We start from the raw sequence: 27,552 nt of genomic DNA, 5'->3' as shown, positions 1-27,552 counted from the left end.
TTGAATTATAGGACACAAGAAAGGGAAGGGATTGAGCTTACTAAACCCAGTGTCCGGTCACATATTGCTTTAATAACCACCCATACTGCTGAACCTTACCTAATGTCTACCCTTACAACCCATGAAAATTTTTTATTAAACAGGTTTAGATGTAATACACTCCATCTTTTATTGGCTAGACCCAAAATGGGTCATTTGGGACAGATGTTACCGGTATGTGGTTGTGATGAACAGTCTCCACAAAATTTAGTACACTTTGGGCCTCATGTAGGTAGCATACCAGTTACCACTTCTTAAATACCGAGCCGTACCGAATCGGTATTTAAGAAGTGGTAACTCGTATGTAGGTAATGAGTCGGTAATTTTTACCGATTCGTTACAATTCGGTAATTACCGAATCGGTATTTACCGATTCGGTAATGAGGCATACTTTCCCATTGAGGGGAAGGTATGCCTCATTACCGAATCGGTAAATACCGATTCGGTAATTGTGGAGAACATGCAAGAGTGGCAGGGTGTCACATTGACACCCTGTTGCACCCCTGATTCGGCCATGTGTGCACATGTGGCACACATACATGCCCTAAGGGCATGTATGTCTGCCACATTGCACACTGCTAAGCGTTTAAAAAAGCATACACACATCCATTAATTATTTACCACCAACTATAAGTTGGTGGTAAATACCGACTCATAAACACACCCACACACTCCCCCTACATATCATTTCTGGATTCGGAATTTACCGAATCGGTAAAATTACCAAATCGGTAACGTTACCGATTCGGTAATTTTACCGATTCGGTATTTTTACCGATTCGGTAAATTCCGAATCCAGAAATTGTCCACCTACATACCAATAGCCAAAATACCGGTCGGTAACGGTATAATTACCGAAAATCGGCCGTTACCGACCGGTATTTGGCTACCTACATGAGGCCCTTTATGTTTTTTTGCAAATTCTATTCTGTCCCAAGGAAAACCTACCTGACACCAATTTTAAAGAAAATGAATTTTACCCAAGTTAAACCTGCTTTAATGTTTTTACAATTATTGCATATGGACTGTATATATTTTATTGTCCGTTTTTTAAAATCTATAATGAAATCAAGAGCGGATATGGATTGTTAAATTGTCAATGGAACTTTACTTCTTTTAAATTGGGTTGTGATTTTCAATTTTGTATGTATGTGACTTTTTATGAATTTATACACTAAATTCGAAATAAAGTATCTTTTGACTGATGTACAAATTTGAATTAATATTCTGTCAGCCCTAGAAATGATCTTCATTGATCCTTATCTTGTGGAGCGGGAGCCCGCTCAATGGCCTCCAGTAAATTGTATTTTGGCTTGACTCCGCCATATGTCAAGGTATATCCCAAATATTCTTCTTCCATTTGGCCAAACATACACTTTTCCAAACCAATCGTGACACTGCTTCCTCCAACCTAGACAGTACATTCTTCAGTATCTCATCATGCTGCTCCATGTTCTCGCCACAAAACCAATACATCATCCTGGAATACCAAGATTTTCCTCATATCCTCCACAATACCCTGTATCAGTTTCTGAAATACGGCAGAGGCGGATGCTAGACCAAATGGCATTCAGACACTTTGAAATGCCCCTTCAGGTGTAATAACTTATGTCAAATGTCTAGATTTCGCATGTAACCACACTTTATGGTATGCATTGGATAGGTCCAATGTGTAAAAATACCTTCCTCCAGAGACACTTGCCAACATCTCATTGATGCGGGGTAAAGGATAACGATCCACCCATATACATTTGTTAAGGTTCCTCAAGTCCACACACATGCGGATACGGTAATTGGGTTTTCTAGCAATAAAGATGGGACTAAGCCACTCTAATGCTTCAATGGGCTCTTTAACACCTTTTTTACACAACCTCTGCAACTCCTCCTTAAGCGCACTCCTCAGAGCTAATGGCACATTACAGACTTTATTCACCATGCGCTTGGCATCTTTCTTAAGAATAATTTTATGTTCAAATTTCCTCAAACAGCCTAACTGCTCACCAAATAACTTGGGAAAGTGTTTTATCCATTCACTATTATCCTGAGTTAACAATACCTGTTGTGGATGATTGGGATTCAAACGTATCCCTTATTCCCGCTGTTCTTTCCAGCCTTATAGTGATTTCCCTCTTTCCACTACATAGACCTTAACAGACGTGTGCCTACCCTGGAACTCCAATTCCGTGGCAAGATATCCAAATATGGGTAATTTGTTGCCACAATAACCTTCTGGTTCCACATCTTTAGGACTTAGTTCCGGGGAATTCAGCCTCTCTCAGATAGGCTTATCAATGATTGTAAAAGGTGAATATGAATCTGTCCAGAACTGTACCTCCATTCCACTCACACCAATGCAAAACCTAAGTGGATGATAATTATCATCAGACACAGCTGCTATTACATGTGCTTGTGCTACATTTCCATGAATACCTCCACTTCTTCTTGATCACTGTTGTCAAATTCCAGCCCTTGAGAACACTGCCCCATGACTCTCACCATATTTACTGAGTTTCTTCTTCTACCAGCTGCGTTCATTCTGCAAACTCTTGCAAAATGTCCCCTTTTCTTACATTTAAAACATTTACTCATAATTGCAGGTCAATTATGTGATTTAGCGGTGTGTCTCTCACTTCCACACATAAAGCACACTTTCTTCCTCGCTACATTTCCCCTTCCCTTGAATTCATTCCTTGGTTTCACATTTTAAGTTACCCAATCTTCACCTCTAAAGTCACATATTTTTTCAGCATCCGATGTATATTTAGAATTAGCACCACCCAACTCCTTTACATAACTCAACGTATTCTCCATGCGTTTGGCCACTTCAATAGTTTTATCTAACCTGGGATCTTTTAAGTCTAACAACTTCTCTTGAATTCTCAAATCACTTAATCTGATTATCATTTGCTCTCTTATGATTTCATCTCTCATATCTTTAAATTTGCATGTAACAGCTAACCCCGTAAAGTATCTACATATTGGCTAAATGACTCCCCAGCTTCCTGACCACATGAAAAACATTTGGGCCTTTCTACTACAACACTCACTTTTTTCCATAGTTCTCTTCCAAAGCAAAAAGAGCATCCTCATATACGTCTGAATTGTCGTAATCTTATCCGTCAGCAGTTCTGTTCATCGGACTTGGCAATGTTTTTAAGACATTCCTCCCCTCCACTCCTAGACAGTTCTTTAAAATGGCTAACTTCCTTTTTGCTATATACACATCTCCCCCTATTGCCTCAATATATGTAAAAAATGTTTCCTTCCAGCCATCCAAATCAATGAGAGTCAGACACGGGTCTTGCTTGCATGAAATATGGTGGGGTAGCTATTTTTTTTACAGTTTAATTCAAGCATCCAGCATTGGAACCACAAGTGTGCCTCTCACTGTGATGATCCCCAGGTTGCCAGACCGCATGAAAGTCAAAAGTGGTTCTCCACATAGTATTGGCCAAGGTACAGTCACGCTACGCACATCAGATGCCTACCGCTACACTGGATCTGCATCCACATATTGTATCTGGTTTGTGCTCACTGTCTGCCTTGTTGCGATGCACTTCCTCAACAAAAAGGGTGGTACGTAGCGCGGAGGCGTGATCACGTCATGTGCTACGTCGCTGGTATTCGTAACTCCTCCCACAAGCTCATCGTTACAGCTTCCTGATCTCAGGAACGCACCGAACACCACACGTCTCCCGCGGGTGCACGCGCTGTCTCCTGCTGTCTCTTGCTGTGATCCAACAACTCTCCTCGCGACACGCACTAATGCATACAAAATCACATATTTACGACAGGCACCGCTCCAAGCGTCAATCCACACCGATTCACCACCAAGCAAAGCGCATCTCAGTTATCACCCTTAAATTCCAGGGCCGCACGATTCCTTCAGTTTCTTCTACTGATCCTCAAAAATTAATTTTCATATGCCTCCTTGTCTTGTCATTTATCCCATCCTCGTCGCCATTTTTGGGAATTACAGGAGTCACAGACTGAAGAGAAACATCTTTATTAGCATATGTATACGGCCCCTGGGAGCTCCAGCAGTTCCTCCACAAATGTCATTCACTCCTCTGCTCTAACATTCCTCTCCAGGAGCTCAAGTAACAGGTTGCATTGGAACATGGCAACAGTCACCAGGATACCAACATTCTTTAGTTACAGAACATGACATATGTACTTTTAAGTTTTACATGCCCCGGTAGTGAAACACTTCAAACATCGTTTTCCACTACTGTGAGGTCTACCTGTTCCATAGGATAACATTGGGTTGCCTTGTTACATTTAATAAGTGCTAACTTTTGATTGGGACCAGGTTTCGAGTTCATATTTGGTATCTATAAAATTGTAAAGAAAAATTGTCCTTAATTGTAAAATCTGAATTTTGATTACAATTTTGACAGGGTGTAGCTGACAGTTAGTGAATTCCTCAGAGACAGTCACACAATAGAGGGATTCGGTGTGCCTAAATGGGCCATCTACTGGCAAGAAGGGGGGATGGAGCTGAGCACAGCCCCACCTGCAACTGAATAGGGTGTGCTCTGCCTACACACAAAAGGCCTATTACCTCCATATTGTCATTACAGCCAGCTTGGAGCCAGGGCAGGAGTTTCAGGAAATTCCATGCACTTTCTAGAAGCTTCTCCCATCTTCTAGAAGAAGGGCACATGGGTATAAAAATAGCCTTTTTAGACCCACTCTTCAGTTCATTCCTGGACCTGCAGAAGGACTTTCAGAGAGAGGATTTCCTGGTGTTGTGACCTGCTGTGCACTCTGAAAGACTGCTTTGTTGTACCTGAAGTACTGCTTCGCTGTCTGGAATCTGCCTTGAATCCTTAGAGGCAAGCCCTGCTGTTGAGCCCGGCATCTTCACCTGAGCCCAGCACTACCAGAGTGACGACCACAAGAGTTAGTTTGCTGGCCTCCTGTTCAGAGCCACAAGGACACAAAAGACTCTCACCATCTTGAACCTACACCTGGACCTAGCCTGAATGAGTCCTAAACTGCCAAGTAGTTTCTCACCAGTCCCGGACCCTTGGGTGTGGTGATGAAGATATCCAGCTGGCCAAAACCCAAAACTGAGGACTTACAACATTTTCCGCCAAAAACTGCTCTGAGAACCAGGAGGAGACCAGGACCAACCTGCTCGCCTCTATGCCCGAAGTGCATCACCAGTTGGATTGACTTCTCTGCTTCTCCTGCTACATTCTTCTCCACAGCCGTAAATCCTGTTCAGCATGTCTTTGCCAAAGAGGTATCCAATGCCCTGGAGCTGTCTTATACTACAACCTTCTGCCTCATCCCACTGGAGATTTTCGACTTTCAAAAAAGAGACTAAGTCTGAATATAGAAATCTTCACAGAGGCTTTTACCCAAGACTCCCTGACAACAACGCTCCATCCTCAAACACCTCCTGCAGCCTTGCCCTGACAACCTTTTCCTTCTCAGAACATTTTTACCCAGTCTAGCATGACTAGATATCCGCGGTTGGCACTTTGATCTTTTAGTCACTAGTTTTTACTAAAAACTTTAAAAATTCATAACTCTGGTTTTACTGATTGGATTTTTATCTATTGGTGTCAAACAATTTATAAAAAATTACTTTACTAATTTTTCTAAATGGGCGAGGGAATTTTCTTGTGTTGTATTTTCACTTAATTACTGTTTGTGTGCTGCATAAATACCTTACACATTGCAGCTCAGTTAAGCCTGACTGCGTTTTTGTTCCAACCTACCCATAGTTCAGCACAGGTTAATTTAGGGACTTTTTCTGGTTAACTCTGCCAGGGATTGCAGCTGTTCCTTGACCAGGACACCCTGGTCAACCAACACCTCATTTTCTCACATACACCAAATAGAATGTTGCTAAGATGGATGGCAGGGGTCGAGGTTACAGCAATCTTCAACCTGGTTGGCATGTGTCTACGAATGTGTAAGCTGCTTCTCCACCAAGAATACACATGAGCACGTATACTATGATTCAGCAAACGGAGCATTCCTGGTTCTGTGGTGCTCTAGAGGGCAGTGTGGATTGGTCATCTCACTAACTATGTTGCAGCCAATCCCAGAGTTAGCCCCCCCCCTTCTTCTCTATGTAGAAGATATTTTGTGGTTGTTTCTTTTCTGAACCTGCCAATCACAGCAGTGTAATGCAGCAGTTGACCCTCAAGCCACACTTAAACACTCAGCTGAATCCAGGCTCTGAAAGGTTTGTCTTGCACCGTTACCCAACAAAATGAAGTCAAATCAATTTATAATTATTACACTAGGCTGAGGAGCTTGCTAGCTAGTATACCAAAGATGACGCTTTGAAAGAGGTGCAGGCCTGAGTGATTGTAGTCTGTCTTTTATTGGTGCTGAGACGTCTTATTCTCTGTGAACCAAGAATGGCTCCAGTACAAATTCTGCATGACAGTAAAGATAGAACTGGCTGACTCCAAGGCCAACAAAATGAAGGCAGTAAATGCAATTACAAGTAGGCCCAGTGCTAAAGGCAATCCTAAAAACTGGAGAGAAGAGCTAGAAGACTAAATGCTATCTGGATATCAAGGAGGTGAATTCCCCCACCTCCAAGACTATGTTTTAGTGTATCATCATTAGTGGACGATTTTCAGGATGCCATATGAGAGGCTTTACCAGTATAGACTGCATCATGAATATAAGCAATGACATCCTCATCCATGAATTATGCATTGCTGAACCCCATCACAGACTAAAAGCCACTCCGCAGTGCATAGCTGATTCTGATCTTATGCTGCATTGGGAAACATGCTAATTTCTGGACCTTATTAATTTCTTTTGCTGTGCTTTCTCCAACCAGAGTGTGAGCATAGACCCGAAGAAATTGAAAGATATACACCATGCTTTTGCTTCTCAAAGTGTGACAGATTGTGTAGTTTCTCAGGATTGGCAAACTACTGCAGGAGATTTATTCTCAATACAACCACACTGAGAGAACCCTCTTTCAACCTTACTTAAGTTACACCTGTGCAGCAGTGGAAGGCTCTTGGACCTGGCCCTTTTTACAGCAGCACACCCAATTTGTTTCCTTCTGTTACTGCAACCGGTTTTGTTGGTATTAAGACTAGGGACACTTTTTCCCTGCAAACCACTTGTAAGTAGGGACGCTTCATCCGTTATGACAGAGTAGAGTCACCCCACTAGGTGGCAGCAGATATAAATATATGAAAAATAAAATGACAACAAACCAATTTTATTATCATTTTATTTTTCTTCTTACCTCCTGCAGGCTGACAGCGAGCGGCGTCATAAGGAGGGGGGGGCCATGCAATGCACGACAACAGTGGAGAGATGGGGTGAGGGCCCTACTAAGTGTGCATGATGGTTTGGCTGCCTGTCTTAGACTGGCCAGAGCAGCATGCACACTTAGCATTTCTCCACCCGGCTGTGTTGCTCAGCTGGGTGGAGATAAGTCACAGGCTCCCAGGCACTGCCTGAGCGTCAGACCAGGCCACTCAGGCATTAGAGCAGTGCTGGGATTGGCATCTGGGAGCCAGCGCAGTGTGCACTAATCGAGGATCGGGAGAGCAGAAAGACAGAGTGGACACAGCGTCAGTTAAGTAAAGTTTTATATTTATGTTTATGTTTTTGTCTGTGCTTCTTTTTGTAATTCCCCCGCCCTACTGCTTCAGATCTCGAGCAGCCGTCACTGGTGGTAAGGTGCTTGTGCTCTTTCCCTAAGACATGGTACAATAGGCAACAACGTGATTGGTACATTTAATTTAATTGTAAGTCCTTCGTAAGTCATAGTACATGTACTTAAGGCCTGGAAATAAATGCTACTAGTGGTCTGCATCACTCATTCTGCCACCTACTAAAGAAGCATTTTAAAACATGTCTCAGGTCTGCCACTATATCCTGTACCGTGGTTTTTAAATTTCCATTCCAACCTTGCAAAATAAACCTTTTGCCAGGCCTACACCTTCATTTTTAATACGTATAATTCACCCCTAAGGTAGGCCCTAAAGGCTCATAGGGCAGGGTGCCTTGTATTTAAAATGGAGGACATGTGTACTTAGGTTTTACATGTCCTGGCAGTGAAAAACTCCTAAAGTTGGCTTACATTTTCCATTGACTAACATTGGGTTAATTTATTATATTTAATAAGTGCTAACCTCAGATTGAGAGGAGATAGAAATATGCTGTTTATACCTAAATTAATTGTATTTAAAATTCTCTTTAATGGTAAAGTAGGATTTTAAGTTATACATTTTGAAAATGACACCTTTAGATAGTTGGCATTTTCTTATCCTAACCACTTTGCCTTCTGCCTGTGTTCTGGGTCATATGACTGTTAATGACTCTGCTGTTCGGGTTTGTGTATTGCCCACAGACAGTAATGCAAAGGGGTCTTAGGTGTGGAGAGATTGCCCCATCCAGTCAAGATGACTGGGGAAGGACAGTATCCAGCGCACTTGCACTTAAAGGACTTCGCATCCTGCACACAAATGTACCTGACATGAGGCCTGCCTGTCTTTTGTAAAATCTGCCAATTCAGAGCCTTGATCAGGGGAAAGGGAAGATTTTTCCGGACCCAATTGTGGGGGTAGGATGGGGAATCCCCTCACACAAAGGCTGGCACCAGGTATAAATATTGGACCTCCACAGCCACTCATCAGAACACTCCTGGATCTGTGCAAGTTACGGAAGAAGGACTGCCATTCTTCCAGAGGACTACCCTGCTGCTTGAAGGACTGCCTTGCTGTCTCAGGAGGGTCTTCTTTCCATTAGCCCAGGCTAACCAGAGTGACTGCAAAGGTCAGTTGGTGGACTTTCTATGTAAGCTACAGGGACACAACACGCTTCAGAGGCCTCCCTGCAACTGCCAAGCTTACTTTCTGCAATAGGACCTGCCTGGACATGCAACTGAACCTGCCAGACCACTGATGGTCTCTGCTTGACTGGGACCCTAATCCCCAGAATGTGCCTCCATAGGTCCTGAAACCTTGGCTGGCATCAGAGTGTACTCCTCCTCATGAAAAGGTGAAAATCCTGAAGTTTTATGCTCCTCACTACCACAAATGGGCCAGGTTGCACCAAGACTCTGTCGCCATTGTTGACCTCCAATGCCTACCTCGGTGTGAGACCTGCTGTTCATGTACACAGTGAAGCCAGCAACGACCGTCAACATGACTCTACAGCAATAACTTTCTGTGATACTTCAACGGCTCTGTCTTTGCCAAACACCAACGACCATATGTGATACCTTACCTGCCTTTCACGCCACAATGATGACAGTCTGCAGTGATCAGCCTGCTTCTCACGTCCTCCAATGCGAACAGAACTCTTGGCATCAGACTTTGGAGGTATCTCGTCAGTGGAATAACCTCCCTGTATCCGCCCTGCTCCATCGCAGGTCGGCCTGAACTTGTGACTTTCCCTGAATCTAGAATGATCAGATGACTGCAAGTGGCTCTTTTTGCTTTTAGGCACTATTTTCACTAAACACTTTGAAATTGTATAGCTCTGGTTCTACTGATTGAAATTATGTCATAATGGTATTGTTTTATTTATTAAATCTCACTCTATGTCGCTAACTTGTATGGGATTTTTCTTGTGCTGTGTTTACACTTTATTACCGTTTGTGTGCTGCATACATACTTAACACATTGCCTCCAAGTTAAGCCTGAGTGCGTTTGTGCCAAGCTACTGGAGGGTTAAGTACAGGTTAACCTAGTTATTTTTCTGGTCTGCCCTGACAGTGATTGTGGTTGTTGCCTGAGTGGTGCTTCCACACAACTCAACCAATAACCCTGTTTCTTGCAAACAAAACAAGGCATTCCTCTACACCAGGTTTTCCATTCTGAGTGGAACCATAATGAGATATTTAGATACGAAGACTAACACAGAATTGGTGACAAACTCTGGTCATTTGGGTTTAGGTGCAGTGTGTCTGCAAAACCAATCTCTAGACCAGTGGCATTTGTTAGTTGAGCACTAGGGGACTTGTAAAACAACTATTCACATGCACGGAAGTAAACGCTGGCCATTAAATGGGTCTGTGTCCATTTTCACCTCTGTTTATAGGGACATGAATTCTGCATGCTAACCAACCACAAGCCTGTTGTTGCCCTGTTCCAGGTTAGCTACTCATCACCCACTGCAAATATAGAACAAATATAGAACAAGCATTGGCATAGCCAATAGGTCTCGCTTGTGGGACCTTATAAGTATTTAGTTATGCAGCACAATATTGTTGCAGGGATTCTGCTTATACACAGAACTATGCGTAGAACCCCAGGAACCTAAGTAAATTGTGGTGTACCAGAAACTCACCTCAGAACCCAGAACCCAGTATCCGGCTAGCATAAGTGTCCCATTCGTTATCCGAGATTTGGCTCAGAGATCCCAATGAAAAGACAACCCAGAACAAGCGACTCAGTATACTCTCAGGAATGGTGGGAATCGGAAATACCTGTTCGTATATTATTCTCACATCAGTCCACAACAAGAATCAACAGAGACACGGTGAAAATAAAAAGAGTTTATTTTTATAGACCACGTGTCCTAAGATGCAGTACTTTGGCTAATACAAGCAAACAAATGATTAAAATCAAAACCATCAGCATCGTTACAATACCATAGAATATAAAAGGGGTGATCATGTTATAATGACAGTGGATACTACCACCTTCCCTTTACTAAGAAGCTAATATTATTATTATGCTAATAGAAGGTCTCTTAGGCTTGAATAGGGGACCCCATACCTCAAAGATCAGCTTAGTGAAATCACATCACAGGAGCATCAGGAGTCTTCTCGCAGGAAGGCTCGTCTTCGGTCTGAATAATAAACATGATGTCTGTGATATTAAAAGCACCAACTTTCAGGTATTTGCAGCTGCCTGTGTGTTATGGCTAAATAGTGGGTCGATCAACCTAGAGTAGAAAACATGCATTGTCTAACAAACCAGACTGTTTTGTCACGCCATGTACAGACCAAGGTCGCTGCGCAGAGCTCGGGATGGTAACAACAGATTGCTTCCGTGTGAGGCAAAGCTCGAGTCAGCAGTTTGTTTAAGCAATAACATGTAAACGCAGTGTCGTGCGCAAAAGCGGCAAGATGGCTTTCTAACATCTAACGTGGTTATGCTAACTTAACAACGTATGTACGTATTAAGGGAGTCCTCACTACATGCCCCCTTGATCGAAGCACTATTCAGTAGGCAAGAAAAACAGAGAAAGCAAAGTTCAGTGTCGACAGAGCAGAACAAGGCGTATTCAATTAAAAAACAATTGATAGTCTAGGCAAAAGCCGAAAAAATAAAAAATGAAAAGGGGAGAAAAAATCAAAAAACCACAAGCGTGTGATGGGGAAAAATCAAAAAATGTTGCTTTGGGCAGCAGTCCAAAGGCACGGGAGTAAAAATCTAGAGGACCACAGTTCACTCAATCCATGAACGTATATGCAGCATACGTGGCAACTGCTTCCAACAAGAAATCGTTTGCAGAGCCACGAAAAGTTTCAGCCATCCAATTAATCAAAGAAAAGGAACATACATGTTCATCAATAAGCGGAGCCTCTAGCACGATCAGAGGGCAACCGAATTGTTCCTCCAGATAGCTCATATTCAAGAAATCATAGGCAGCCCTTGCGATGTCCCAATTACCCAGGATACCATGCGCCGCACCACAGGCCATAATCCGAACACCAGAACAGGCAAACTCGTGAGACACTAAGGGCCTCATCAGTCGATCATAATCCGGCACCGGAGACACTGTGTTGGTTAAGCACAAATCCATTCAAAGGGACAATCTAGGCAGTGAAAGACAGGTTGCACGCAGGTGAAGTATGAATACCGGAAGGATAATCCATACGCCAGGCTCAAAGTCGCCAATGGCAGCGTACCATAATATTCAAGCATCCTGTCACGGAGAAGATGTAGACGGGACAGGTTGTCGTGTGGCACAGAAAGAGCAGCCATTTCGTAGAATGAAAAGTAAAAGTAGCACTCCTGCCACAAGCGCCAGAATCAGCGGGACACCTCCAAAGCCGCTCGAGAAAATGGAATGAAAAAATGCCGGAATCACACCAAAAATAGTTTGGAAGGAGGTCACGAGGCCGGAGCCCACAAGTTTAAAAAAAATGAGCCAGGCCCGTCGTGGATGAGGCATTGAAAATTGTTTGGATCAAAGCTCCAAAATGCAGAGGGAGGTCAGTATTTAAAAGCGCCTGCACCTCAGTGCGCGTATTTGCAACGTGAAGGACGAATGTTTCACGGGAGGAAGTCAATGGCACCTCCTTTTGGGACAATAGCGCCCTTATTCTGCTCATCTTGTTGAACTCTGCCTTCAAGGTCGGAATCGAAGGCCAGATGGAAACATCCAGCCGCCCATGCGGGGGTGGAAAGAGAACATTATTGCAGCAGACCACTCTCTGCGATACAGTTACTATATACGGGATTCCCACTAACATCCCGCAGCAAGCTTCATTGTTCAAAATTAAATAACTACCGTTTGCAAGCAGCGTGAAAGATGGCGTAATCACTGGTACCGGGATACCCTTCAGGACGCAGGCTAAATTCGGGGCTTGTACATTGCATGCACCGTGTAACTGAATGTGCCTACATACCACAGAATGATCAGGTGTCGTTGTACATTCCTCACCTTTCAGATAAACCTCAGTACCGTCCCTTGTACATCTATACATAAACGGGAGGGACCAAACCTCATGTATGAAAGCGGTACCCAGCTGTTCATATCTACCCAGAGCATAGTGTTTCATACAGGACGTAAACTTGAAAAGCGCGAACGGGAGAGTGATCAACCCATGTAATAACCACACGGCAGAATCCAATTCCGCCACAGAGAAAGGTAAAGGCTCTAATTTTTCAATGTGTAACAATGAATATGTAGCATCTTTCATGGACATGAACTGTTGTTTTTCAGTAAGGTTAAAGGGAAGAAATAAAGATGTTGTATTCAAATAGTCCCAGGGGACCTTCCCTGCCTTTAACGTTTGTAATGTCCATGCAAACTGCATAACAGAACGCAACTGGTTTTGACCATGATACAATACAGACACATCATCATGTACAATATCAACAATTGAAGAAACAATATTGTCCAATGTATAAATACGGGAAGAAAGAGTGCTAATGCTGTTATCAATAACTGCTAATACCTTTTCCATATTAGCCTGATCAATAGCTCTCAATCGTGAAGCTGCCTCAATTTGCGACAGTTTCCATACTTCGTTGTAAATAGCATACGCCCACCTTTTGGATCTGCCACCCACAGGACCTTTAACAAAATCATTCAAATCTATTTTGTCATGTAATCTTGATAAATGAACTTTGACAGATGCCAAGGTGGAATGTCGCAACCAGGATTGACATAATTTTCCTACAGAGTATGTAGTTACTGTATGTGACGACTCAAACCGAGGGTCCACTCGTTGCTGAGTATACCCCGGTTTCAGACCTAGAAAACGACGTTGACAGGTATCAGAACTGCTTTGCCAAACTAACCATCCATCACTACTAAATTTCGAAATATTGAAAGATGTATTGGAAACCAATGACTGCAAAGCAGGAAGGGACAGATCTGTGTGGTTATCCCAATTGGGGTAAGCACCCAGATCCGGCACAGAAGGTGACTTCAGTTGTTTAGAAGTGGCCAATCCGAAACAGGTGGTTTGGAAGATGGTTGAATTTAAAAACAACATATGATTTGGTACGAGACAGGCACGATGCAAAGCTTCAGTTCCCTGAACCTGCCACGGTTTGGAACCCCAAACCGACTTAAGATCAATAGTAGCCTTCCATAGATCATAACCTTTGATTGACAACTCATCCATAAAGGATTTAGAATAAAGTAATTTGGTGTGTGTCAGTCTAACCTTCGAGGCAGACTCAGGCATAACCTTAAAATAAAAGGATGCCGGGTCGGAAACACTGAAATCAGTAAAATAAGTATACTTATCAACTAATGTATGTGAACTGCCGAAAGAGGGGGTGGGACAGTGTTCCCATTGGGTAAAATTTACAAAATTACGAAAAGTGTTTGCTTTATGCAGAAAGTGATTGCCATAATGCTGAAAACAATACTGTTCCGCATAATTAGCCGCATTCTCATACAAATCTTCAGCATCAAAAGCGGCATAATATTTCAAATCTGAAAACAGTGCTTCAATGGCGTGTACATCCCAATCATCAGAACGTATGTTCTGCTTAACTACATCACCCATAGAAACACGAAATACATTAGGTACATTAATGACCTCTGTAGGCCCATGAATTTGAAATTTAACAGCATCCCACGCGATTCCATCCATGACGGGCCAGGCAGTAATATTCACAAAAGTCTGGTCCCTTTTCATGATGTGGGACGAGGAGTGGGGGCCAAAGTTCCATTAATAAGTCCAATTGTTGATCTCTCTTTGAGATAGTGGCCATCCACCAGACAGAAAAACACTATTACAAATCCAATGGACATAAACAAAAAAATACTGAAGAGTAAAAGCCAGATGTATGTCCAAGGGGAAACTAAAAAATGTCTCTTAAACCAACTAGCAAAAACAGCAATGTTCGATGAGGGACTGGAGGGCAATGAATGAGTGTCAAAGGAGAAACGGGACTGGTCAAGCGCCGTAGATTGTAAAACAGGCAAGTGACCATTTGTAGGATAAGCATACTCAGTCTCGTCTGGCAGACCACCAGCCGGTGGTATCAACAGGGGATCAGTAACTGACTGCATCTCGATGGCAACATCAGACAAGGTGTTAGAAGCAGGAACCAACATTGAATTTCTTTGCATCGTCTGGCATGAAACTACTGGAGTCAGACTAAGAAGTATCGGCCATTCGCTGAAGTTTGACATTGTCAATAGAGATGTACCTGTTTTCTTTTCGACCAGGAAATGGAGGTAAAATGACTGTTCTTGTACCCTGTACTCCAAGCACTGGAACCGGTGCACGGTAAGAGGGGCCGAACTCCTTCTTGTTCTCCACCTTCTCACGGACCAGGTCTCCAACTCGGGGTAGCCAGCCGACTTCGGAATCTGAACCTCAGCTTCAGACGTGGAGGGCAAGTGTTCCTTCGAAAGAGTGTCTCTGGCTTCTTGTAGAGTCTGCAAAACAGCACAGTGATCATCTACGTCAAAGGGTGCGGTCGACGCCGCCATGTCTAGACCATCAAGGTCTGGAACAAACATTCTGATTCCGAAGAGCATCATGTACGGGGTCCGCCCACCCAGAGACCTTCTAGGGAGATTATTAAGTGCACGTTGGACGTTATACAAATGGGCTAGCCAGTTCCGGCCTGTGCCTAAAACACGTGCTGTCAATGATTGCTTTAAGTCACGGTTCATTCGCTCCACCACACTATTACCCTCAGGTCGGTAGGGGGACGAAAATTTGACTAGGACCCCCAAATTTCTCATAGCCTCCTTGTAAGACTTAGAGGCGAACGCAGGGCCCTGATCAGAATGGAAGGTACCACACGCAAAAGTTCCCACAAAGACACGCAAATCCCTGATGACAGTCCGTGAGTCAGCACTCCTTTGTGGCCATACCCAGAGAAAACGTGTGCACGAATCCACTGCAACCAAGATATACTTGTACGCAGTATCAGAAGAAAAAGGACCGCAGTGATCTAAATAAACACAACCAAATGGCTTATTTGATATGTACAACTGTGTTTGTGGTGGGCGCGCAACAGTAGAAGGTTTAATCTGTTGGCAAATGTCACCATCAAGAACATAAGCGCGCGCTTGTTTATATAAACCAAACCACCAGTAACGTTGTTGTAACAGAGATATTGTAGCGGACACACCGGCGTGAGCTGACGCCAACCCCTCGTGCGCCGCTAGTATCAGAGATGGTCTGCAGTCCGCGTTGGGAATAATTCTGTCACCAACGTCGTTAATCCTCACTAATGGGACGTTATCAGGACTTAAATGATAAAAATAACGAGAAGGAAAACCCTTCGGGTAATCACTTCCCTTCTCTGTAGCAGCAATAGCTGCCAAGATGTCATCATCAATCTTACTTTTGGATCTTGTAACTGCTGCCACTAAGTATGTAGCCACTGCGGTTTTTGCTGCCTCGTCAGCCAAGCTGTTGCCGACAGCATGGACACCAAGTCGCTGGTGACCAAGAGTGTGAATAACATTCACAAGAGGGAGACGTTCTTTAAAGTCTGCCACTCGAACCCAAAGCTTTTATGCTTAATTGTGCTACCTTTGTTATCTCGATAATCATTTTGAGACCAGAAGTGTAAGTTGTCATTGTAGGACTGGACACAATAAAAGGAGTCACTTACTATAAGAGTTGTGACTCGGGGATCAGCAAACTCCAGTGCAAGCACCAGAGCCCGAAGCTCCGCCAATTGCGCGGTACAATCACCCAATGACTGCGTATGCACTGCATCGGATTGGAATTCACCATTCACGAATGTACCTACGACAATTGCGCAAGCCGCTGAATAGGCGTGCTTTGATCCAATCGCGGGCTGCGCCGAGCCGTCAGTGTATATGACACAATGGTATTCTTCGAGCGGGCGCAAAGACAGAGGAGCCGGATGAACGAATTCATACTGCAAGTACTCTTGAGTCTGTAATGAAGCGTCAAAGATATAAGTGACGTCTGGTGACGTCAGAGTTGTGGCCCATTGTATCCACCTTGGATGCAAAGCTTTAGAATTTGGTACACTTGCTTTAGTCACTGCCTCTAGGGCAGGATACGGTGTTACAACCAGAATCTGCTTCCCATGCGACAGTGCGCGTTCCTTAAGGATCGCCATCTGCACAGCAGTCAGAACTTTCTCGACTGTGGAAAAATGTAATTCAGCAGAGGTGTACAAGTGTGATTTATACGCAATGGGGACTGTATCGCCCTCATTAAACGTCAAATACGTGAAATCCACGGCTCCTGGTACTTTTCTAATTACCAGGTTAGTGCGGTTATCACGCGTCAGCAAGTACTGTGAAGATCAGCCTGTAAAGACTGTAAAATAGCAGAGTTTTCTAGCTGCCAGCTAGACTTCGAAAAAGAAGGTTGTACCAAGGCATAAAGCGGCTTGATACGCTGGGCATAATCAGGAATATACGTACGTCCGAAATTCAGAAAGCCCAGCAGAGATTGCAATTTTTTCAGTGTTGTAGGAGCACGTAAGCATACGCACTTCTCCAGAAAGTGGGGAGCTAACCCCTTACCTTCATTGTTGAGCTCGTAGCCCAAAAACAACACTGTCTATTCCGCGATGTGAGACTTCGCAAAATTGAATTTGTAGCCATAGTCAGCAAAACTCACTATAATATTGTCAACTCGAGACAGATGTGGCATCAGCTCATCATCCGTGAGGTAGATATCGTCAACATAGGAGTATGCGTCGGGGTCGATTCTTTCTAAGAGAGAAACCACGTGAGCGGAAAAGACGCCAGGGCTATTTTTGTAGCCCATGGCCAATCTCGTAAACTGTTTTTGTTTGCCGCCCGAAGTAAACGCCGTCCACTGGCTACTCAGTATGGACAGGTTGTGGCTAAAAAAGCCATTGGAAATGTCAAGTGTCGTTTTAAATCTTTTACGCACAAGACTGTCGACAAGAGCCGAGCTGTGTGTATTCTGTACCGCGCAGGTCCGGCAATGGGAGTTTAGGTGCCGGTAATCCAAAACTAAACGGTACGAGCCGTCAGGCTTCGTTACAGTGAATAAAGGGTTATTCATAGGGGACACACAAGTTTCAATAACACCCTGATATTCCAATTGTTCAAGGATTGCCGCGACGTGGGGTCTAGCTTCACGACGCATGGGATACTGGGGTTGAGGCTGGGGCATAGACCGCAATGGAATCTCATGGCAGGGGGACAACCGGTCCCACCCCACCTGAGTACGATACACCGCTGGCGCAAGCGCCAACGCCCACTCCCCAGCATACACTTCAGCCTGGTCCTTAGGCACCGTGTGCGCAAAGGACGGGAGGATCACCTCCTCCCCTCTAGGAGCTTCTAAAATGAAAGCTGGGGGCCAATCCGCCTCCGCTAGGAGGATATCATAGGTGGTGGTCAGATTATCCCAAAAAATCCCCTTTATTGTACGTTGTATGTCACCCTCAATTAATAAGACTATTTCATAAAGTCTGTCAGGGGGAGCCACTCTGGTGGCAGCTGTTTCAACAGTAACCAAGATATCAGTTGCTGTCACCACCAGAAATGGACGCAGAGCTTGACGGACTATGGTAATTTCCGCTGCGCTGTCCAGTAGCGTCAGCGCCCATGACCGGTTCCGAAGCTATGTCCGCACTATCTGAGGCATACCTTGCCGTCAGAGCCGCCACTTTCTTCTTCTGAAACGGGGGTCTTTGTCGTGCAAATTCGTCCTGCTTGCCTTTACCCTCAGTCTGTCGGGGCTGTTCACGTGGTTGTGGAGCACCCCGACCTTTGCCACCGCCTCCGCCACCGGACTGTGAAGCCGATGTTTCCTGTGAAGAACGAGGAGAACGTTGTTCAGAAACCTGAAACCTATCAGGAGACTTAATAGTAGCACGATCTCGCAGATCATAAGTGCGTTCACCACTTGACTGAACGGGAGAGGCAGGCAGAGAGCCCTGTTTCTGCTGCTGCTTTCCCTGTTGTTTAGACCGCCAACTTTGTTTTGGAAAACTTGGCCGGTCATCCTTACCAGAGGTTTCTGCCTTACCCTGCTGCTTAATATCGGGAGTTTTGATCACAGGCTTTACTCCTAAAGAGCTACGACCCAAATCTCTGTATGCACACGAGATTATCTTCGCAAATTCCTGCGGCTTGTCCTCTTCAGCAACTTTCTTTAGTTCATTACGAACCTGGAACTGCAAAGCATCACCCTTAAGGTTACCCATTATCATGGTAGCCACCAGGTCAAACTGTCCGAGGAGCCGCATCCCTAACTCTATCGCAGACTCCGCACCGTGGTTCTCTTGAACACGTTTAATAACGGAGGGCAGCATTAACATAGACGGAGTGCCAAAGCACTGTGCGTACGTCGCTGCAAAGACCTTACCCCAATTAACACAATCATCTACGTTGGGGACCAAGTCTTTAGGCAAACTAATGGTAAGGATCCTGTGTTTCTCCACAGGAGATGTATTCGGGTATACCGCTTCTATTTGGTCAAATTTTTCAGCAAGCCAAAAGGGGAAATCATCCCTAGTTTGGGGGCGCTTGCCCATAACAGAATTAACCATAACAGGACTAATGACCACCGCGTGGTGATCAGTAGGTTATCCCGCAACCGCAGGTGCCCCCGCCGGCACAGTGCGCGACACATACTGCACCAATGCCCTATATACTGTTATAAGGGCAGTGTGCAGTACACGCAACTCAGCCACCGTCACTGTGAGGTAACGGGGATGAGGCGTAAATCCGGCTAGTACCGGCCAAGTGGCCCCCGCAATTGATAAAGGGCCCATTCTCGGCGGTATAACCACATGGGGAAGGGCGCCATTAAACCAAATCTGATGCTGCCAAGCAGATATAGGTATTTCCTGTGTCCTATACGGTGTATAGTTCGCGGGCACGGCAGTGGCAGTGTAAGAATGAAAGGTATTATCGTCCCCACTCACTGCCGGAATCGTCACCCAAGAGTAGATTAACTCAAAAGGATGAGCCGCATCGGCTCCTACCACAAAGATGACGTTCATGCCAGCGTCCGGCACCCCATACTGCGTCAAATGACGTTTCAGAGCTGCACGGCTATGCGCCGCAATTTCCACCGACATAAGGACAAGCTACACTCGAAGCGATCAGTAGCACAAGGGTTCAATAACCTTTTTAAATATCAAGCTTGAAGAAACCTATATCAACAGAAATAGGTAGGTTTAAATCCGTCAGACTTGTTATCCGGAAACAAGAATGAGGGTGTTGTGGACTAATATAAGCACTACTAAGGCGTTTCAACTCATAGACCAAACGTTAGGTGCGCCATGTTGCAGGGATTCTGCTTATACACAGAACTATGCGTAGAACCCCAGGACCTCAGTGAATTGTGGTGTACCAGAAACTCACCTCAGAACCCAGAACCCAGTATCCGGCTAGCATAAGTGTCCCATTCGTTATCCGAGATTTGGCTCAGAGATCCCAATGAAAAGACAACCCAGAACAAGCGACTCAGTATACTCTCAGGAATGGTGGGAATCGGAAATACCTGTTCGTATATTATTCTCACATCAGTCCACAACAAGAATCAACAGAGACACGGTGAAAATAAAAAGAGTTTATTTTTATAGACCACGTGTCCTAAGATGCAGTACTTTGGCTAATACAAGCAAACAAATGATTAAAATCAAAACCATCAGCATCGTTACAATACCATAGAATATAAAAGGGGTGATCATGTTATAATGACAGTGGATACTACCACCTTCCCTTTACTAAGAAGCTAATATTATTATTATGCTAATTGAAGGTCTCTTAGGCTTGAATAGGGGACCCCATACCTCAAAGATCAGCTTAGTGAAATCACATCACAGGAGCATCAGGAGTCTTCTCGCAGGAAGGCTCGTCTTCGGTCTGAATAATAAACATGATGTCTGTGATATTAAAAGCACCAACTTTCAGGTATTTGCAGCTGCCTGTGTGTTATGGCTAAATAGTGGGTCGATCAATCTAGAGTAGAAAACATGCATTGTCTAACAAACCAGACTGTTTTGTCACGCCATGTACAGACCAAGGTCGCTGCGCAGAGCTCGGGATGGTAACAACAGATTGCTTCCGTGTGAGGCAAAGCTCGAGTCAGCAGTTTGTTTAAGCAATAACATGTAAACGCAGTGTCGTGCGCAAAAGCGGCAAGATGGCTTTCTAACATCTAACGTGGTTATGCTAACTTAACAACGTATGTACGTATTAAGGGAGTCCTCACTACAATATCCTTGGTGCAATAACATCAACTGTTGCATGGCTAAACACTTACAAGGTCCCAAAGGCGAGACCTGTTGACGTAACGGAGGCCCATGCAAGGCCATTAAGTGGGATGGGGTGCGGCGCGTTAGTGGCAGGTTTAGGAGGAGCAAAGGGATACGAGGTGGAGGGGAAACGATTGAGTCAATTAGCACTGGCAAACAGTAACACTGGGGAAAAGGAAAAAAGAACACAGCAGCCGCAGCTAGTAAACAAACCTACACACATTATAACCAGAGTTTGGAAAAGCAGGAACAGCTCCCTATTTTTATCATAGTTCCCCGGAATTCGACTAATCCCGAAGGTAGTAAAACCCACTGTTACAGTACACAATCTTTGATATGCATAAAATACACTACCGCTGCTCGCCATCACAAATAAAAGATGGGCGTGACTAAGAACATAGGCACCACCTGGCAAAGGCCTGGAAGGGGCGGGCTGACAGCACAGGCTTGTATGGAAACCGACACGCTTACTACACGTAGTAAACACAAACAGAAACGTTTCACAATAACAATGACATGCTAACTGAGCACTAACGAACGAATGGGTGAAACATGCAAAGAATCGAATAGTTTTATTTGTACGACGCCATTGGGGGAGATGGTGTTTATTCTGTAAAATGCCGACACCAGGTCAATAAAAGAGAACAAACAAGTAAATCCAAAGTCAACAAGGCAACACCGCAAGGCAGCGCTTCACCCATGTGCACTGAGAGCCGCGCACGGTCTGATTGTAGTGCCAATATGAATGACAGGACGACGATACAGAAGATTGACAAGTCCAAAACAGAGTTAAGTCCCCCTTTCTTCATCAGGCATCGCCGGTGAGCTCCAAAATCATATAAGTGAAGAGGAAGGAAAGAGGTTAGGAGCACCTCCCATGCAGATCTCACAGGGAGCGGCAAGGAGGAGTTACTCGGGGCCACACAAATGGCAGGAAAGCGCTATACACATGCACATAAATGACACACTGTGAGGAGCTGTGCTGACCAACCTTTCACATGAGGTTTATACGCTTGTACCGGAGCTCTGAGACCACCGGCACATACAGTAAGCATGCACTGTTGACCAGAAAAAGACAAGCGCCCGCGCCTCGGGCTGCAAGTAAAAAAAAAGCATTCGGCCGCGAAAGTAAAAGCGATTGTGCGTGCGCGCGGATTCAGTCTTTGCGGACTGCTTGCGGACTTCCGCAAGCTGTATGCAGCCACAAGCACGAGTATGTGCTTTGTAAAAAGAGCTGCATGCCGGCTAAAGGTCTCCTATGCAGTGCATGAGCACTGCGTAGGCGAGACCTAAAAATGGGCCCTTCAACTTCAAAAATATAATTTCTCAACAGCATACATGCTAGAGTCAGATAGTCATATGGACTATCTGTTGCATGACCTAGCTGGCCATGAGAATCTTTAAACTTAAAAGTGAGGGAACACTGAAGAGCTTCTATGTCTGTGACACAAAATGCATGACCAAAAGCGATGAAGTTGGAAGGTATCCCAAAATCATCAGCAGTTAACGCCTGCCTACAACTGTCAGTACCAGCGACAAAGTAGATCTTGTAAAAGATGATTCTGTGAGGGCACAAAACATAGATGCTAATACGTGCTCACTTTGCTGTGGACAGTGCATCCAAAGATGTCCTAGAGCTGTGAAGTGACAAAATACAAATTCCACAGGAGTGGTGCATAAGGCACATCTCACCACCAGGGAATGGCCAAACCTGAAAGACAACATTAGGAAAAGGGTGGTTCCTTAGGATGGTTGGAATTAATGGATATGAACTGTATCATGCACAAGATATTGGAATGAGGCCTCCCGACAGATGACTAATCAGTTTCATGGACACCTGCTCAAAATATGTGATGCTAGAAACAATGCCATCCTAAGTCTTTGAACAAGTGAAATCCAAGCTAGAGAAAGTGTTGCCAGCATATGGGTTTCAGATAGTCATCAAAACAGACAATGGTCCTCTTTTCATTGGGATGGAGAGTAAGGAATACATTAATACACTGTGACTAGGCCATTACCAATTTACACTGGGATAACGCCAAAGCAAATGGTGAAGTACAACATTTCTAGCCGACACTAACTAAAGTTCTCCGAATTTGGATGAGGAAAGGTAAAAATACACAGGGCCTGATTCACAAAGATAAACTTACACTTTTGTGTAAGTTTATGATTGCTATTTGCAAATGGATTTACAAGAAGTAACTTTCCGAGTGCAGAGTATACACACATGAAAAAAGATCAATCGTAAAGAACACATAAAAGAACAATCATAAAATTGCACTAAAGTGTACGTTTACCTTTGTGAATCAGGCACTGAGTGGTTGATTTATAATTTCTTCAGTATTCTTCTTTATGTTCCATTTATCAAGCCATGTTATACGTGTACCTCCTGAGCTCTTTCTTTTTTTTGCTAGCACAGAGCGAAGTTGTTGAGGTGACTATACACCTACTCTAGTGAATGCAGAAGAGAGCCTCTTTAGCCTCTTCTTTAGTAACATCCCCATTTGTCTGATGGCTTGATGGTTGAGTGGATACTGTGATATGTATCAATTAGGTGGACCAGTAGAGGTCCTCTCAGAAGCACAGCAATGGTTCTACAGTAAGTCCAGCTAGAGTCTAGTAGTTTGCATTGGATTCTATTTGATGTCCTGTTCATCCAGCTGATGACAGTTGCTGAAATCAGCACTTTTGGAGATGGAGGAAGGAAATGGTGTTAGGCCAACTACTTGAGGCTGCATTGGTTTTGTAGATTTAATATTGCCAGATTTAAAGTCTTCACTTTTGTGCTTTGTGCCTGGTGTTGCAAGAAGCATGCACTCCTACTGTTATTTCAGGATATCCTTCAGCTGCAAAGGCCTGTAAGACCCTTCTGTCAGTTTTAAGAAGATTAAAGTCCTTCTCTTGTGTATATTGCATTCCCTGAAACTTCAGGGGTTGTTGCATTATGCCAAACACCAGCATCAACCTTAAAGACAACAATATTATATATTGGGGGTAAATTTATCAAAGCGTTACGTAGCTATTCTACCTTGCAGCAGGGTGCTTGAGTGACGTAACATTTAAATTTGATTTATCAAGCGAGTCAAGGCCACCTTGCATGGCTTGACAAGTCCAGAGCAACGCAATGCATCACAGAGCAAATCACTGTGTTGTGTTACTCTGTCTAAGTGAGGCGTTCCATTGGGTGGAGCGTGGGTGTTTCCACTCATCCACCCATGGATTTTGGTGCATTCCCAGATTTACCATTACTGGTAAACCAGGGAATGCATCAAAATCCTATGCCTCCCCAGAGGAGGCGTAATGAGGATAAATATCTTTATTTCTCCTCGTGACTTTCGCTTTCTATATGTGCTGCATTCTCCAGCACACATAGAAAGAGGAAAATGCTTCAGGGCATGATTTTGTGCAGTAAGATGTTCCTTCCTGCATGAAAGCAATACTGCTTACAAAGCAGGCACCCTTGCACCATGCTGCATGGCAGGGCCGGACTGGGAACAGCAACCAGCCCAGGCAGATTGCTGCTCCACCAGCTCTGGGAGTTGAGGGGCGGGGGTGCCGGTAAGAAGTACCGCTCCCGCTTTTGTTACAAGGGACCAATATTGCAGCACTGCTGCAAAACTGGCCCCCAGTGGCAAAACCGCCCCCCACAGCCACCAACCAGGCCCCCACCCCTCCGGCCAACCTGGGAAATGCCCGGTGCCCGCTATGGCCAGTCTGGCCCTGGTGCAAGGGTGCCTGGGTTGGCACTAGGCAGCACGTTGTGCGCCAGCACTAGAAAATGACAGGAATGCGCAGTATCATGTTAAATCTGGTGCATTTCTGCCCTTTCCCTATTACGGAGCTAAGCAAGGTGGCTTGCTGCACTGCGTGATTATTTGATAAATATGCCCCTATATTTTTCTGAAACTTGTTTTTGATATTTGTGTTTTATCCACTACGCGCGCATTAGCCCTGTTTTTCCATGCAATTCGGATATCTCCAATCTTACATTTTCACTTCCCTGGCGCCATTACGACCCATTTTGTTTGGTGTTTTGCTCATCTCAAATCAATCCTTTAAATCATACAATTATTTAGGAACCCTTCTTATATACATGTGGTCCACTAAATCAAATGAACTAAACTAAATTTCTATACGTACCATGAACCGAAAATATTAGATGTCCGTCAATTTAGAGCTCTTTATGTACATGCTTGCACGAGTGTAAAAAAAAGTTTCGAACAATAATTGTCTGAAAATTATATATTGTGAAGAACACATAATTTACCAACAACCTATTATGAAAGGAGGCCATTGTCTTAAGAAATAATCAAGCTTTGACACATGTTTCTAAAGCATGGTTTTCGATTGTAGAAAAATAGCAAGTGTTTTAGCTGTAGTCCACATCTAATGCCCTAGTAATTAAAACAAGTATTTCTTTTTACAGGACCGCCTCAGAAGACAGTGTCTTCTAAGCAGGAACTAGAAGAAAAGAAGCAAGAGAAAGCTGCAGACAAAGGAAGTGAAAGTGGGACTTCCTGCAACGAATTGTCCACATCCAGCTGCGACAGCCATTCAGATGCCAGCACCCCCCAGGAGGAAGCACCCACCATTGGGCAGTCAACCCCACACCAGCCAAACACCGTCACCCTGGACCGTCCTTCCAAGAAGGCCCCAGGGCAGTGGATGCCCCAGCCAGACAAACGGAGAAACAGCGAGCTCTTTCAGACTTTAATCAGCAAATCCAGGGAAACAAACCTTTCCAAAAAGAAGGTGTGTGAGAAGCTTAGTGTTGAGGAAGAGATGCAAAAATGTATTCAGGATTTTCAAACCATCAAAATTCCGGATTGTTTTCCAGAGCGCCAGCGTCCCTGGCAGTCTGAACTGTTGACAAAATATGGCTTATAGTGACTGACTGCTTCAGTGGGTTTACCCAGGCAGGTTCATTTCTGAATGGTGACTATCTGCTGATGCTCTTCACAGATTTTACTCTTGTTTGTGACGCATTCCACTGAGTCCACCTGTGGTGCATTATGAATGCTGGACAAAAGTGGCCTCTTCCAAGAAAAGACAAAAATATACAACAGCCCAAGAGGTCATACAACTAAATCTCTTTGAAAGCTGCGTGAAAGGAGAGAAGTGCATGATGAAAATCTGTGATCTTCAAAATATAGTCTTCTAAGCCTCTTTGTCATGTTGAAGCCCAAGAAAGAATTTTTATCAAACTAGCCTCACTTTACGTCATCAAAAAATAAATTTAAGATGTCTTGTTAGCGGTCAATGTCACAATTACATTGGGACTGGTTCCTCTATGAAAATACCCCAAATGCATCATTATGAATGCAAGAAACCAAATTATTATTTTGCATGAGCACAATGTTACAAAAAGCACACGAGTTAGGAAAAGATTTATTTGTTGCTGAAATCAAGATTGAAGACGACTTTGGACCTACCCAGTAGATGTAAATGGCAGTGGGAGGAGTCAAAATTGCTTTGTTCCATGTCTGTGATTCCTTTGTATGTGGGGTGTTCTGTATGTAAGGGTTGTGTAGACATGCCTTATACTATCTGTTTATTGCACCAGTATTCATATACTAGTACTTGTCAGGGCTATTTCTGTGAAATGCAAACTGAACTTAAGAGTGTGGAAACAGGTTAGATGGTTTTAAACAGTGATCCTGTTGAACCAGTAATTTACAGCAAACTGGATAATTGATTTAAAAATATTAATTAAAAAGAAACATCTGTTCAATTTGCTTTGTCGGTTTCCACAGTGTGTCTGTTTTTCCAATAGGATGGTGAACCTTTATGTGTTTGTAGTAAAAAATAACACATTAATCAAACCTGAAGATTTTGTTTGTGCAGGACAAGTCCCTCATTCATCCAGCAAAGACCTAACAGCTTCATAGACAAGTCGTGTGAACAGGTATAATTTGCCCTTCAATAATCAACTCCTCACAGCACAATCTTACCTGCGTTGACTTTCAAATAAATTAGAATGTTTGAAATAAAATATATGACAGCACATATTTAAGTTAAAATTACATTACACAGGGTCATACTGCAAACAGATTAACATTACACTAAATACAAAATCAAGGTAATATTGTAGTTTGTGACTTGAAGAGGATGCACTTAAGAAAAGGTTCTACACTGAGGAAATAAAAAGGGCTGAAAGATGTACGTACTGGAGAAATACTTTATTCATTTCCGATGGTTGGGACATGGCGACACATGTCAATTGATATACATACAGCATTTAGGCAAGACAAAATACAACATTATTACATATGAGACTGGTACAGGGAGCTTGCAAGCATCCTGATCTGAAGTAGGTTTGAATAAGGTCAACATTTGGATAAAACTATTCGATGTGTCACAAGTGATTCTGAAGGCATTGATGGAAGTTGAATGTAGGTATGTGACCACAGAAAGTATTGGGAGAAAAACAACAGTGTGGTGATGTTCTGCTATATGGACACAAACCTGCTGAGCAGTTGCTGCCTAATTAAGGAATATTGAGAATGTTTGTTTAACTCATCTAAGCCATATGATAAGCCCACTAGAGACAGAAGGGGTATGGGCAGAAATAACATTCACAACTTACATTAAGGGAGGGAGAACTTCCCAGAAGGAATTGCTC

The 27,552-nt window shown here is 43.8% G+C and overlaps 1 protein-coding gene across 1 annotated transcript in view; it reads left to right on the top strand.

Annotated features, from left to right (window-relative positions):
• Positions 1–26,608, top strand: part of KCTD8 (potassium channel tetramerization domain containing 8) — a 665,589-nt gene extending 638,981 nt beyond the window's left edge. Inside the window, exon 2 of the mRNA XM_085643313.1 lies at positions 25,357–26,608. Within this exon, the coding sequence (XP_085499439.1) occupies positions 25,357–25,817 (461 nt within the window). The 3' untranslated portion in view covers positions 25,818–26,608. The remainder of the gene's footprint in view (positions 1–25,356) is intronic.
• The last annotated feature ends 944 nt before the right edge of the window (positions 26,609–27,552 follow it).

Source organism: Triturus cristatus, chromosome 2_2 (genome assembly GCF_964204655.1).
Source record: "Triturus cristatus chromosome 2_2, aTriCri1.1, whole genome shotgun sequence".
Classification (NCBI taxonomy): Eukaryota; Metazoa; Chordata; class Amphibia; order Caudata; family Salamandridae; genus Triturus; species Triturus cristatus.
Note: the sequence above shows the minus strand (reverse complement) of the source record. Positions and strands in the feature narration are given on the sequence as shown.